This window comes from Astatotilapia calliptera, chromosome 16, assembly GCF_964374335.1.
Source record: "Astatotilapia calliptera chromosome 16, fAstCal68.1, whole genome shotgun sequence".
NCBI lineage: Eukaryota > Metazoa > Chordata > Actinopteri > Cichliformes > Cichlidae > Astatotilapia > Astatotilapia calliptera.
The window spans coordinates 35,741,874-35,754,752 of record NC_137437.1 but is presented as its reverse complement, the minus strand read 5'-3'; the positions used below and the strand labels follow the sequence as shown (position 1 = coordinate 35,754,752).

The following is a 12,879-nucleotide window of genomic DNA, read 5'->3' as shown; positions in this document are numbered from 1 at the left end:
CTCGGCCAGACTTGCAGGTTTCGTCCTCTCTGCTGGTGAAGTCACTGATTCCTATCTGCCGTCTCACACATCTGGCTCCTGATGTTTCAGCATCTTTGTATCAGCTTTGTGTGGTTTTAGTTTTCTTCTTAGTCTCCTGACATATTTCTCTGGCTGTTGCTTTCATCATGGTTTCCACCATTTCTCAAACTCCATCCTCGGCGCTCTCTTCTGTTATTCCATGAATCCGAATCCTTCTGCTGTTTCTGTCAGGTGAAAAACTAAGTACACCCCATGATTCAGCATCATGTGCAATTGTTTTCTGTGTGGTTTTCATCAGTCTCACATTGTTGTGGTGTAATTTTGGCCCGCTCACCTTTGTCTGTGCAGGTCACAGTAGTCTTAAGATCCTAAACACGAGACGACTACACCTTAACTTTTTAAGACATTTAACCTCTGATCTAAGAAGCGTGTTTACTTCTGAATGAAAACGTTGAGGAACAGATGTTTGCAGGTGTTTATTCACGCGCAGCTCCCATCACGTTGACGTCTGGACTTTAAACGGCTCCCCTGTTCAGACGGCACAGGTTGAACCTTTGCAAACATGAGCTGTGCTGCCCTGTTTTTTCTTTATTTAAAAAAAGAAGAGGCTGTCGTTCCAAACAAGCCATACTTGTTCAGTCTCTTTCTAATTGTACTGTGATGAACTTCCCAGGTTAGCATGCTGAGGCCTGCAAAGCCTTTTCTCTGAGCATTGCACAACCTGACCCCGGGGTGAACTTGCTGGAACGTCCACTCCTAGGAAGATTTTGTTGACACACACCTGAAAGCTCGAACTGACACAACCTGATTTTAAAGAGTTGTTATTTTAATCAAGTGCGTTTGATTAGCAGCGCACGCCTGCGACTTATCCTCTTAATTCCTATGGAAGCAGTAAGGTTGGGACTGCACTGCAATCCTGTGAAAACTGTATATATCTGCGCTCGTGTAGTGTAGGACCCTCTTGACTTTTCTGACTTCCCACAGGGAAGGAGTGGAGGTGCTGATGGCCGACCTCCAGATTCCAACAGAAGAGATCTCTTATGGCCGCTCCAAGATCTTCATCAGAAACCCAAGAACGGTAAAATCCACTCTCTAACCTGGCGAAGCATTTATTTTTTGGACAGCTGCTCAGTATTCCTGCAGATTGGGCTGTTTTGGAGTCGAATGGTTGAAGCCGGTGTGCTCAGCTGCCTTGCTTTCTCACAGCTACATGTTTGTAAAGCAGGGTGGGCTTTGCTTGGAGCCCCCACTTCAACAATTAGCTTGTAACCACCACTCTGAGAACACATGGTTTCATTTAGCTGTCCCATATAACATGGGAAACAGGCTTCTTTCCTCTGCGCTTGCAGACTCTTCAGCTGCTCGGGCCTGCAGCGTTTGGATGGACTTTCTCCCCCACCAGCAAAAGGCCAAACAGAGCCTGGAATAACATGATCTCACACTGGGAGAATTTTTCCATAATTGCTTTTTCTATCTGATCAGCTTATCTGCTTTACATATCTACAGCTTCAAAATCACTGAAACAGAGTTCGAGCATATTTATTCTGCTCCTTAATCACTGCAGTCACACCTTTAGCTTAACTGACACCATTTTTTTATCTATACAGAAAATAGAATAGTCGCGACGTAGGTATCAGTCAAGCTCTGTGGATATATGAACAAACCCAGAAACTTCCATATGTGGCGTTATATCGACAGGCCCAGTGTTCCTGAAGGTAAAGCAGTGACTTCCTCACTAGGGCTGCCACGATTAGTCGACTAGTCACGATTACGTCAACTATCAAAAACGTCGACGACTGATTTAATAGTCGACGCGTCGTTTGAAGCTTTGTAAGATCCTGAAAGACGCAGGAATAAGTAGCAGGATTTAAGAGTGTAATAACGGACTGAAACAGAAGATGGCAGCACTGCATGTTCATGATGCCAGCTGCCGTTAAACCCCGAAGAAGAAGAAACTGTGTCCCAGAATTCATAGCGCGGCCCTGCTTAGTTTCCAACAATGGCGGCAGCTGCTTAGTTTTAATATTATTCTTATTACTCTTTCTGGGTCACAAAATAAACGTTTAACATATTTTTAGGCGAGAATGTAGCTGTGTAAACCTCAAATATCGGCTCAGTTTATCAGGACACCGCATATTTTCAAAAGCGCTCCGACGTTTTCGGAGACGCCTGTTACCCACTAGCTCGAAAGCTAGCCGGGGGCTAGGCTAACTAGAGCCGTGAGAACACCGGACTCCCGGTGTTGTGCCAAAAAGTGATTGTCTGCCAAAAACTGATTTCCAGTGTTTCTGTGTATTTTTTATGTGTAATATCTTTACGTATGTTCGTAAATAGACTTCGGTGAACAGGGGATACAAAGGGGTTACATAAAGAATTAAAAAATTATCTGTTTTTGAAGTATCTTTACAACTTGTACTTACATTATAACCAATCCGGTCCTTTATCCCCACTTAAAATATTTTTACAGAACTATTGTAATATTTGCTGCCATTTCTGCTGTCCTGTTGGGCAACTTACTCTTACAAAATACATTTTTAATGTTAATGAGATTTTTTTTACTGCATAAATAAAGGTTATATAAAAGTCGCTGCCAAAAACTGATTGCGGCTTGTATCTTGCTACACGAATGTTGTTTGTGGCTCAAGATGACTTTATGTCATCCATAAGGGATGCATTTGACATATGTTTAACATATTATAGCCCAACAAGTTACTTATAGCACTTTAAATATGAGCAATCGCTTTTTGGCAAATACCGGAAATCACTTTTTGGCACAACACCGGCAAATCGTTTTCAAACCCACCGCCGTCTTTCACTACTCAGGTTAAACATGATATATCAGTCACTTAGATAACTTAAAAATGTTGTTTGGCTTTTTTCAGTGTTTTATTTGTTCCTGAGTAAATCGGTTTGTCTGAGATTAAAGTTATAGTTTTTACACAGCTGAATAAATGTCAAGCAGACAGCTGATTATCAGAAGTGTGAGATGCTGGAGAATTTACTCCGGTGTCCTGTTATATTTTAGATAGCAAGGAGTTTATTAAACTTCACCGAAACAATCTGCAAATGTCATTAAAATTGAATAAACTATCATCTTGTCTTTATTTTTAGTTAGCACAGACCTTAAACACTTAAAGCTGTAAGCTAATGATAGTTATATAAGAGCAGATGCTGCTGGTGCAATAAGCTGTATGGTTTACGTCCAATGGATGATGAGCTGATTAGTCGACTAATCGCAAAAGTAATCGCTGACTAGCCGACTATCAAAATAATCGTTTGTGGCAGCCCTATTCCTCACACCAGTGCAATAACTGATGCGGTCTCATCCTTGAGAATAAGTCGATTATCAAAAGGTCAGTTTTATTGTCTTCCTGGAGCAGTAAACTTTTTCTCCCACCTGCACTTTGTTCTTGTCATTGAGAAATTGGTGCTTCCTCAGTTTAGAACCCCCCCCCCCAAAAAAAAGTCCAACTCGTAACCTTTTCCCCTCAGAGTAAACTGACTTTCCCTGACATTTTACCTTCCTGCAGATAATTTGATGATGTTGATAACATCCAGCGTTCACACAGTTTCCCAGGTGCTCTTGTCTGGAGCTCTTAATTTTCTCCTCTTCCTGCAGCTCTTTTTCTTGGAGGAGAAGAGAAAGCAGTGTCTCCAGGACCTTGCCACACTCATTCAGAAGATCTACAGAGGCTGGAAGTGCCGCACGCACTTCCTGTTGATGAAGAAGAGCCAGATAGTGGTGGCAGCTTGGTACCGCCGCTACGCTGTGAGACCCTTTAATTACACCAAAATACAAAGCGGATTAAAAACCATACTCACCGATGCATAATGACACTTTTCCATCTCACAGCAACAAAAGAAGTACCGGAACATCAAGAGTGCTACCACCATGGTTCAGTCGTACACCAGAGGCTGGCAGGTGTGCATCTGTCTTTGAATTCACTCTGTTCATTGAAAAAAGTGTAGCAGCTGTCGTGTGGAAGAAAATGAAAGTGTCTGCATGTTTCCACCAGGCCCGCAAACTTCTGCGAGAGCTGAAACATCAGAAGAGATGCGAGGAGGCAGTGACCACCATCGCAGCGTTCTGGCACGGCACCCAGGTACGGATATCAAAGAGCGAGGTGTTTGCTGTACCTTGATGGCTTCTGCAGGAGAAGCCTGCTCCTGAACGCTTCAAACTCTTTGGTTTTTTATTGTTCGCTGTGTTCTTGCCTAAAGGCTCCACAGTATTGCAAGACGGCTGTTCTTTAACAAACCTGTCCTTTAATGTTATTGCTGCTGTTTTCCTTTAATCCTGCTTCTTGTGCTGATCACACAGCTCCCACTTATCTTTTCTCCCCTGCTCCTTTTTCAACTTTCCCGTCTCGATTTTTTTTTCTCCTCCTCACATCTTTAACTTGTCTTACCGAACGCCCACCACATCCACCAGGCACGGCTGGAGCTGAGACGTCTGAAACAGGAAGTGCGGAATAAACATGCTGTGACAGTAATTTGGGCTTACTGGCAGGGAACCAAGGTATTTCCACCCAGCGATAGTGTGTTGCTGTCCCAGCTGCCATCCCTGTTCATCACGTCTTGTCCCATCCTATGCTATTCTCACCACGAAACTGCCTGATAGAGTAGCAGCCCTGCTGAATGAACCTCGGCCAGATTAACGAGCCCGACTGTTCATTTCTTCCCGTTTTCTGTTGTGTGGCTCTTAACCCTTGTATGGTGTTCGGGTCTGTGAGACCCGTTTTCAGTTTTTCTCAAAAGAAAAATTAAACAATTAATTATTTTTTCAACCTGAAATTCATTGACTTTGGCTTATTTTCTGTGAAGAACATAAATCCGAACTAATTTTCAGTGACCTCATACTGTACCTCCCCCCACGCATTTACATTACATACAAGGTGTTCGGGTCCACTGGACCCAGGTCTAATAAAAGTGTTGAAAGTGTAGGTCCTGTGTTCCCACACTCTGTCTTCCTCCTTTCTGGTGCTGCTGATAGTGTTTTCTTCCCCTCCTGCTCCGCACAAAGTTGCAACATTGTTGAAAATTCAACTACCAACACCGTCTGCTCTGACATCTCACACATTTTACCCTCTTTCTTGAGAGATCCAAATTTTATTTTCTCATACCCTGTCCCACCTGCAAATTAGGGGCATAATACTATAAATAAGACTTTGCCAGTGTGGTTCTTTATCACAACTGATCAAGATGGCAAAAGATTATCTGCTGCGAGGGCCATCTGATTGATTTTGGAAGAGAGAGGGGCTTCTGATGATGATGTTGACAAAGAGGTTTCAGAATATTTCACATTTCTGAAAATTCAGAGTCTGACAGTGACTTTGAAGAAGAGGATGAGGTTGAGCACCATTTAGTAACAAAACGAAGACGAGTACCCCATCTGCAGCCAGCTCCAGGACCAGAACAAGCCCACCAGACAGCAAGTGAAGAAATATGGACGTCAATAACTGGTGAAATTGAATGGTCTTCTTGCCCAAGAAATGAGCCACCCTGCAGAGCTGCTACTGTGATAAGCCAGGGCCAACACGGCTGACAGTTACTCATGTGCAGGACATCAAGTCTTCATTTGAGCTTTTCATCCCAGATTCCATCCAGAAAATTATTCTGGATTGCAGTAATCTAGAAGGAAGGTGTGTTTTTGGAGAGAGGTGGAAGGAGATGGACCAAATTCATCTAAGAACCCCAAAGGCCTACTTTGGGGTTCTTATCCTTGCAGGAGTTTTCAGGTCCAAAGGGGAATCCACAGAATCCCTGTGGGATGCAGAAACCGGCAAGAACCTTTCCGTGCATCAATGTCTCTGGAAAACTTCCACAAAATTTCCAGGATTATCCGATTTGATAACCGAGACAACAGACCAGCTCGACGGCAGAGAGACAAGCTAGCTGCCATCAGGACAGTGTGGGATAAGTGTGTGCACCGCCTCCCCCTGTTTTACAACCCTGGGCCCAATGTCACCATTGATGAGCAGCTGATCCCATTTAGTTGTGAAACATATTGCTTCACGTGTAAATGTGTTGTCTTTCCACTCACTCCACTTGATTACAACTGATTTATTTTTTTTTTATAACATTTTATAAAAAAAAAACGACGAGAAGCACATTCATTCATAAATGTGATCTAACAAAGGTAAAGGGAAAAAATTAACCATGTTTACTGTTCATATGGTTTGTAATTGGGATGAAGTAAACATCTGAGTAATTTAACATAAAATTGTTTGATAGTGTTAATTTGGAAAGCCAAAACTCTAGCGGGTCCAGCAGACCCATGAACACTGGCTGAGTAACAAAAATATGAACACCACACAAGGGTTAAATGTGGGATTATCTCGACTTCCCCAACTAACACGCTTAATCCGGCGTCGTAAACGGTGCCGATCGTGGCTGCGACGTGCGGCTCAGGTGTTTTACACTTTCTGTCCAGTGTGCCACACCTCTGCTGCGATCTAAAATTACTTCCAGCATATGCTGCAAACATATGCTGGAAGTAAGAAATGTACATGTTGCCACACATCTGATTATGATTGTGGTTTTTACTCTGGTTAAAGTCAAGAAGCTTCTTATTAATCGATGTGATGATGTGCAGCAGGAAGCTCTTAAAGCTCAGCCTGATTCTGCTGGCATGCAGGAAACCATTATCCTGTCAGAATGTAACAATCTCTGTTATATCGAATATTCTTGGAGGTTGTTATTAGACTAAATTACAGCCAGGCTCAAAGCATTAAGACTTTAGTGTCTTAAATCTAAACTGTGGTTCTGGCTCTTTGTTAGTTTGCACCTTTGACGCTGAAGATAATTGAACTTTCTTGCTGGACTTTATTTTGCATCATTTCATACGATATTCTTTTAAAGCTGACCACACACAGCCTCATTGTGGGGAGAGTCTCCTCGTTCGCACGTTTTCTTGTTGTTCGTCTTTGTTTATCCGCCTTTTTGCCCCTGCTGTGTCGCCTCTGCTGTCCCCTGTTTTCGGACAATTGTGTTTTGATTGCCACTGAAATTAACTTCACCCACAACTGCCACCGCTTCTCATTAGGCCCGGAGAGAGCTGCGTCAGCTGAAGGAGGAGGCGAGGAATAAACATGCCGTATCGGTCATTTGGGCTGGCTGGCAGGGCACCAAGGTATTTGGGAAGCCTGTTGACTTGATTTGCCGTGACTCTGACTTGCCGCCCTCCATCAATCCCACTCCCACCTCGTCCATAACGTGTCCATCTGCTCGACTCTTTCCAAACACTTAAGTTGTATGTAAGACATCTTATTATGGAGTCTCTCAGAGGTGGACTGCTGGCTGCTAAAGCACAGCAGTCTCACCCATGTGACCAGAATGGTTATTTTCATCTGAACCTGCCTTTGCAGTGCTGTCATTTTTCCACTGTGAGTACTAGTCAGTGAAACGTAGGCGTCCAGTCTCCATACATCACATCAGGGACTGATGTCCTATCCTGGCATTGTTTTCAGCTTCTTCCTCCGAGGTCCATGCTTCACACCGCATGCTGCCTGCTGCCTCTGCATGACTTGCTGTGTAGCTGGTGCATGTGTAGTTTTTGCATTGCTGTGCTGTTTTTTAGAAGGATGAGTTTGGATCCTCTGACCGCCTGAGATGTGACTTTTTGTTTTCTCCTTTTGCACTCAAAGTTGTCAAAGCACCAGCTCTGTTTGCCTTCCAGAAGTTCCCCAGATAAATGCTCCCATGACCCACACTTCCATATTGGTTTCTGGAGGCTGGAGAAGCAGAGCTGTAATTTTACAGTCTCTCAGTGATCACACTGTGCTTGTGTGCAGTGTGTGTGTGCGCATTTGATGTTTCTGACCTCAGGCAAAACGGTGTCTACCTCCTCTCCCTCTCATCTTCTCCTGCTTCATTTGTTCCTACTCTCTGTCTCTTCCCTCCCACCCCCGAACAGGCTCGCAGGGAGCTCAGGAGACTGAAGGAAGAGGCCAGGCGTAAGCACGCTGTCGCTTTGATTTGGGCCTACTGGCAGGGACTCAAGGTACCTCCCAGCCCCACGGCGCAGCCATCAACAAGTCTGCCACCTACTCGACACCCCTGACTTTCCTCATCCTCCTCAGGGATCTTCTCTGTCATTATCCAGGCGCTGTCCTCGTGACACTTCTTGCATTTTGTAATTTTTTTTTAAATGCAATGTATATAAGACAAGTAGTTAAGAAAAATCAATTTTAAATGGATGATTGAGGATTGGACCTTTCTTTCCTCCTTTGAGGCTTTTAATGTTGCAGATGTCACGCAGCGGCGTCTGACTCGTATCTTCTTTTCTCTGCATCTGTCACACTAACCCATGAACGAGCACTTTTTTCCTATCCAGCAGAGTTTCTCTCTTTCTCTCTAGGTGTGTGTCCTTGTCCCTGTTGCTGGTTGTTGAAGTAAACTTGTCCATACACCATTTATTGCAGTCCTAATATTGTTTTTTTTATTTTTCATCACCTCGTGCATCACAGTGCACCCATTTCCACCTCAGTTTGTAGACTTATGGTCAGACTGCTTGTTGTAACCATCACATCCTTTCAAGTAAAGTAAATGTCAACGTCCAGCAGACTGCAGTTGTTTGTCACTAACCAAACGTCAGATGTTTTTTTTCAGTGTGCTGTTTGTGTTGCACTGTCATCCTGCTGTCGGTGTGCCTCCTTCTCTTTCCAAATACACACACAGATAAGATTTAAGAACCAACTGAGTTCATTGATTTCATCTGATCTTTTGGTGCCGTTATAGGTCCGCAGAGAGTACAGGAAGTTCTTCAGGGCAAATGCCGGCAAAAAGATCTACGACTTTACCATCCAGCGAATTGTAAGTTGGACTTTTCGTTTTTAATGTTCAAGTTTAACATGATATTAAGAAACCAAAGATGATTTTCTTGTCTGTGTGTCCAGATACAGAAATACTTCCTGGGCTTGAAGAGCAGCATGCCTTCCATGTCCCCCATAGACAGAAAGTGGCCGGCCAGGCCGTACGGCTTCCTGGATGGAGTCCACACCGAGCTCCGGAAAATCTTCCATCACTGGAGGGTCGGTCACAAAAACCGACCACATTCAGCCACATTAAAGAACCATGTTTATAATAACTGCATATACATCAGAATGTAACTGAATGAATTTGTCTCTTGTTTAGTGCAAGAAATACAGGGACCAGTTCACCGAGGAGAAGAAGGCAGTGTATGAGGAGAAGCTGGAAGCAAGTGAGATCTTCAAGGATAAAAAGGCTCTCTACCCAAACAGGTAGCTGAACATCACTGCCATCAAGTGCCCTTTATTTTATTTTATAGCAAGATAAAAGCAACGTGTAGTCACATGATCAAGGTAAAGCGGAGTCTTGTTTTCCTGTATTGTGTGTCAGTGTGAGTCAGCCTTTCAAAGGAGATTACCTGGAGATCAGCAAGAACCCCAAATATCAGAAACTCAACAGTGCTGTGGACGAGAAGGTCCTGCTGGCCGACGTGGTCAACAAGATTAACAGGGCGAATGGCAAGGTCAGAAAACACACACGCGCACACACCACAGTATTTACAGTCCATTTAGTTTGTATGCAAACTGGAAAACCTAAAACAGGAAGTGTGATTACACAGCGACCTTGTGTGTTTAGAGATTTTCTGCAATTTTCCACAGTGAAGCAGAGCCGCCGTTTGTTGTTTTGATGTATATTTCAACACTTTACACGGTGAGCTGATGTTTTTTGACATCATAACAACTGACAGCGTTTTTCTTCCAGCAGACATCAGACATTTCTGCACAGGTCTGCTATGTTGTAGCTCAGAGCTTGGAGCTCACAAGCATTTAAAAATGCATTGAAAGAAAACATGTAGAGGGGGAATGATAGAGGGCTAAAATGTTAGCTTGCACGTTTGCAGGGAACGCCACGGATCTTCCTGCTGACCAAGAAGAACTTTGTCCTGGCTGACCAGAAAACGGGCCAGGTGAAGGCCAGCATTCCTCTGCCAGACGTCACTAGCGTGTCGGTCAGCACGCAGAAAGACGGCTTCTTTGCTCTCAAACTCAAAGAGGTGAGAAGAGACACGATTGTGTAGTTGAGTAGAATTATGAAGCCGCTGTGCTCTGGCTCGTTGAAGCCAAAGTCATTCAGGGAGTGAGCTTCTCATTTAGCTCGGCGGGAAGCGAATAAAAATGTCTCCAAGTGACGGACGATTACTGTAAGGCCAGACGAGACACCAAAGTTTATTAAAAGATCTTAATATGTGACTTTCTTCTACTGCAGGGTTCGGCTTCAGCTGTCAAAGGAGATTTCTTGCTCAGCAGTGAGCACCTTATTGAAATCATCACCAAGCTCCATCGCATCGGGGCGACCGCCGCAGACCGGGAGAAACTTAAAGTTGACATCTCGGATGAGTAAGAGCAGTCGCACTGAGAAAGGTGATATTTCTTCGGCGCCGTCGATGTTTTGTGACGTTGCCCATGTTTTCTGTGTGGCAGGTTCCTGGTGCAGTTTAAGCAGGACAAAGTATGCGTGAAGTTCATCCAGAGCAGCCCGAAGAACGGCAACAGCATATCCTGCAAGCGCAAGAACAACCGCCTGCTGGAGGTGTCGGTACCCACATCGCCATAGTGAAGTCTCCACTGCTGTCGTTGAGCGCTCAGTCTGGCGGCGACTAAACATCAAACCATCACCCTCCCCCAAAACTCTGGACTCAAAAGCCGTCACACCAGTTTCCCCTCTGAGCCCAAAAATGTGCAGTTATTTGGCTTTTTGTTCTTATCAAAGTTTCTAAGGCACAGGTACAGATGTAACCACATTGTTTGTTTGGCATAGAAAGCCCTAATCTGGGTTGCATGCCACAGAAAATTATTAAAATGTTTCACTGGTGTTTTGTGAACCTGACGCGAAGAGTTGACGCTGGTGCAAATCTTGTTAGTGCACAACAGACTTCTGTATACCAATGGTGACGTTGACAATGATTGTTCTGCCTGTATGGTAAATTAGAGACGTTTGTGACGAGCTCCACAGAGCTCGACTCGTCTGCGTTTGAGCAGCTTTAGCTTTAAAAAGATGGCTTTTGGGGTCAGCCTGTCGGATTTTGTTCTCTGATGAACGTGAATACTGCACTTGCTTTCACCTCCGCATAACAAAAAGAGGATGACCTGAAAATGTATTTGATTGTATGTTGTATTATTTTCTATATTTTCTTTCTCAGAAAAAAGGTGGACAGCTGCAAAGTCAAATGTAATGTGCTTGATTTATTGTAAAACCCCATTCGTATCCATTCTATGTGCCATTGAACAGGTCCTGTGACTTGTCACGTGTCGGCGTACAAACACAAACGTTGTTCCCGTTCATGTCGAGCTATTCAAAGGGTCAAAAACCTTTCCGAACGGGCAGTGTTGACCTGCAGTGCCACTGTATGTTTTGATGAGGCTGCACATGTGATAACTTGCCATTTCTCAACACACTGCAGTGTGCATTGATTCTCAGGCTTTGTTCTGTAGAGACTTCCTGCACTCATATCACAGATTTCCATATATAAATTAAAAGAAGCCCCCTGAGCATCATGTGGGACTGACCAAAACAGAAAGATGCCCGACCAAAGGACAAAGGATTCATTCCCCTCATCCAAAGCTTTCTGTGACGCAAACCCTTGAACTGAATATTTTTCGTGCAATAAGTAAAACGTTTTGTCTCAATTATTCCCTCTCTGGTAAAACAGCAGTGAGGACCCATAGCAGTTGCCCTTCCTGTGCCATAAGCTGTACATAAGCTTTGAAGGCCGTGGCCCCGACTCGGACAAAGGGCAGTTTAGTATCTTTATTTTAATTGCTGTATTTGTAAAATTGCTGTTTCTGCCACTGAAGTTTGAGTCGGTGTTGTGCTCCGCCCACTCGCTCCTAATATGTTTTTTTTGTTGTTTTTTTTAGGAAAGGCCAAATATTAAGTGACTACAGATCCTTGATGAATCAAAGAATGGGCAAATTTGGGTTTTTTACAACTTTATAGAAGTCTTATTTAAAAAAAATCTGGTATTCAGTCATTTATACACGGGGAACATTTGCGTGTCAAGAAGCGAGAGCTCTATATTTTCAGGCACGTTGACTATTTGTCTGATTTTTCTGGTGGGGCGTTTTGTACTTTCGGTGAATGTGCGAGGGAATGACATAAATTAGCTCTTGATGGCTTTTGCAATCCAGGGTATCGTGGTCTGTACATGAAAATTGATTTTGTGTTTTCTTTAATGTAACGCACGACACAGGCACCTGAGAAATCAGCCGTTGACCCTCACGTGGGAACAGATGGGCTGAATTCCAGTTTTGATGTATTTTCCTGGCTACGCTGCTTTCAGTGCAGTTTTAGGGTTCTTCCTCCCCACTCTCTCTCTCTCTGAATCGCTGTTTTGTATTTGAACAGTTGCTAGAAATGCAAAATGATGTCTGCATTATTGTGTGCCTAATGTTAACCTGTGCTAAGAGACAGATCATGGAAATGCTTCAGTAGAACTCAATGTAACATTTACAAGTAATCTTTTTTAAATTAAATAAAAGTCAGTAATTAATAAATGTTATTCTGGGACACTCTTTGCATTATTTCTGTATCCAGTTATTTTCAAAGATACTTGCCTTTATTATCGAAACCAGTATATGGTTAATACTTCAAATCAAAAAAGGCTTTTTTATATATAACGTACCACGTGCAGGCAGCTTTCAGTCATCCGTACATCACACTATTAAGTCTCACATTCCTTTAAAGGGCCTTGGTTGCTGTTTATCATCAGTATCAACTGGGCTTTATCTTGGTATACGAGTGTTTAGGGGGGTTAGTAGCACTGAGGCTGGATGGCCAAGCCTTGTAGTCAAGCAGCTGGCCAGATGTTTTCCATCACATCTGGGGAGA

The 12,879-nt window shown here is 43.5% G+C and overlaps 1 protein-coding gene across 8 annotated transcripts in view; it reads left to right on the top strand.

Moving 5' to 3' along the window:
• myo1b (myosin IB) overlaps positions 1-12,550 on the top strand; it is a 55,484-nt gene extending 42,934 nt beyond the window's left edge. The window contains exons 19-32 of one of the 8 annotated variants that reach the window (XM_026145208.2): positions 1,006-1,099; positions 3,641-3,790; positions 3,875-3,943; positions 4,038-4,124; positions 4,454-4,540; positions 7,067-7,153; positions 7,937-8,023; positions 8,761-8,835; positions 8,919-9,053; positions 9,157-9,263; positions 9,382-9,514; positions 9,893-10,045; positions 10,258-10,388; positions 10,473-12,550. In XM_026145208.2, coding sequence (XP_026000993.1) covers positions 1,006-1,099; positions 3,641-3,790; positions 3,875-3,943; positions 4,038-4,124; positions 4,454-4,540; positions 7,067-7,153; positions 7,937-8,023; positions 8,761-8,835; positions 8,919-9,053; positions 9,157-9,263; positions 9,382-9,514; positions 9,893-10,045; positions 10,258-10,388; positions 10,473-10,605 — 1,528 coding nt within the window. In that variant the 3' untranslated portion in view covers positions 10,606-12,550. The remainder of the gene's footprint in view (positions 1-1,005; positions 1,100-3,640; positions 3,791-3,874; positions 3,944-4,037; positions 4,125-4,453; positions 4,541-7,066; positions 7,154-7,936; positions 8,024-8,760; positions 8,836-8,918; positions 9,054-9,156; positions 9,264-9,381; positions 9,515-9,892; positions 10,046-10,257; positions 10,389-10,472) is intronic. The other 7 variants (XM_026145209.2, XM_080290997.1, XM_026145210.2 and 4 more) reach the window with 7 other exon arrangements.
• Positions 12,551-12,879: the final 329 nt, after the last annotated feature.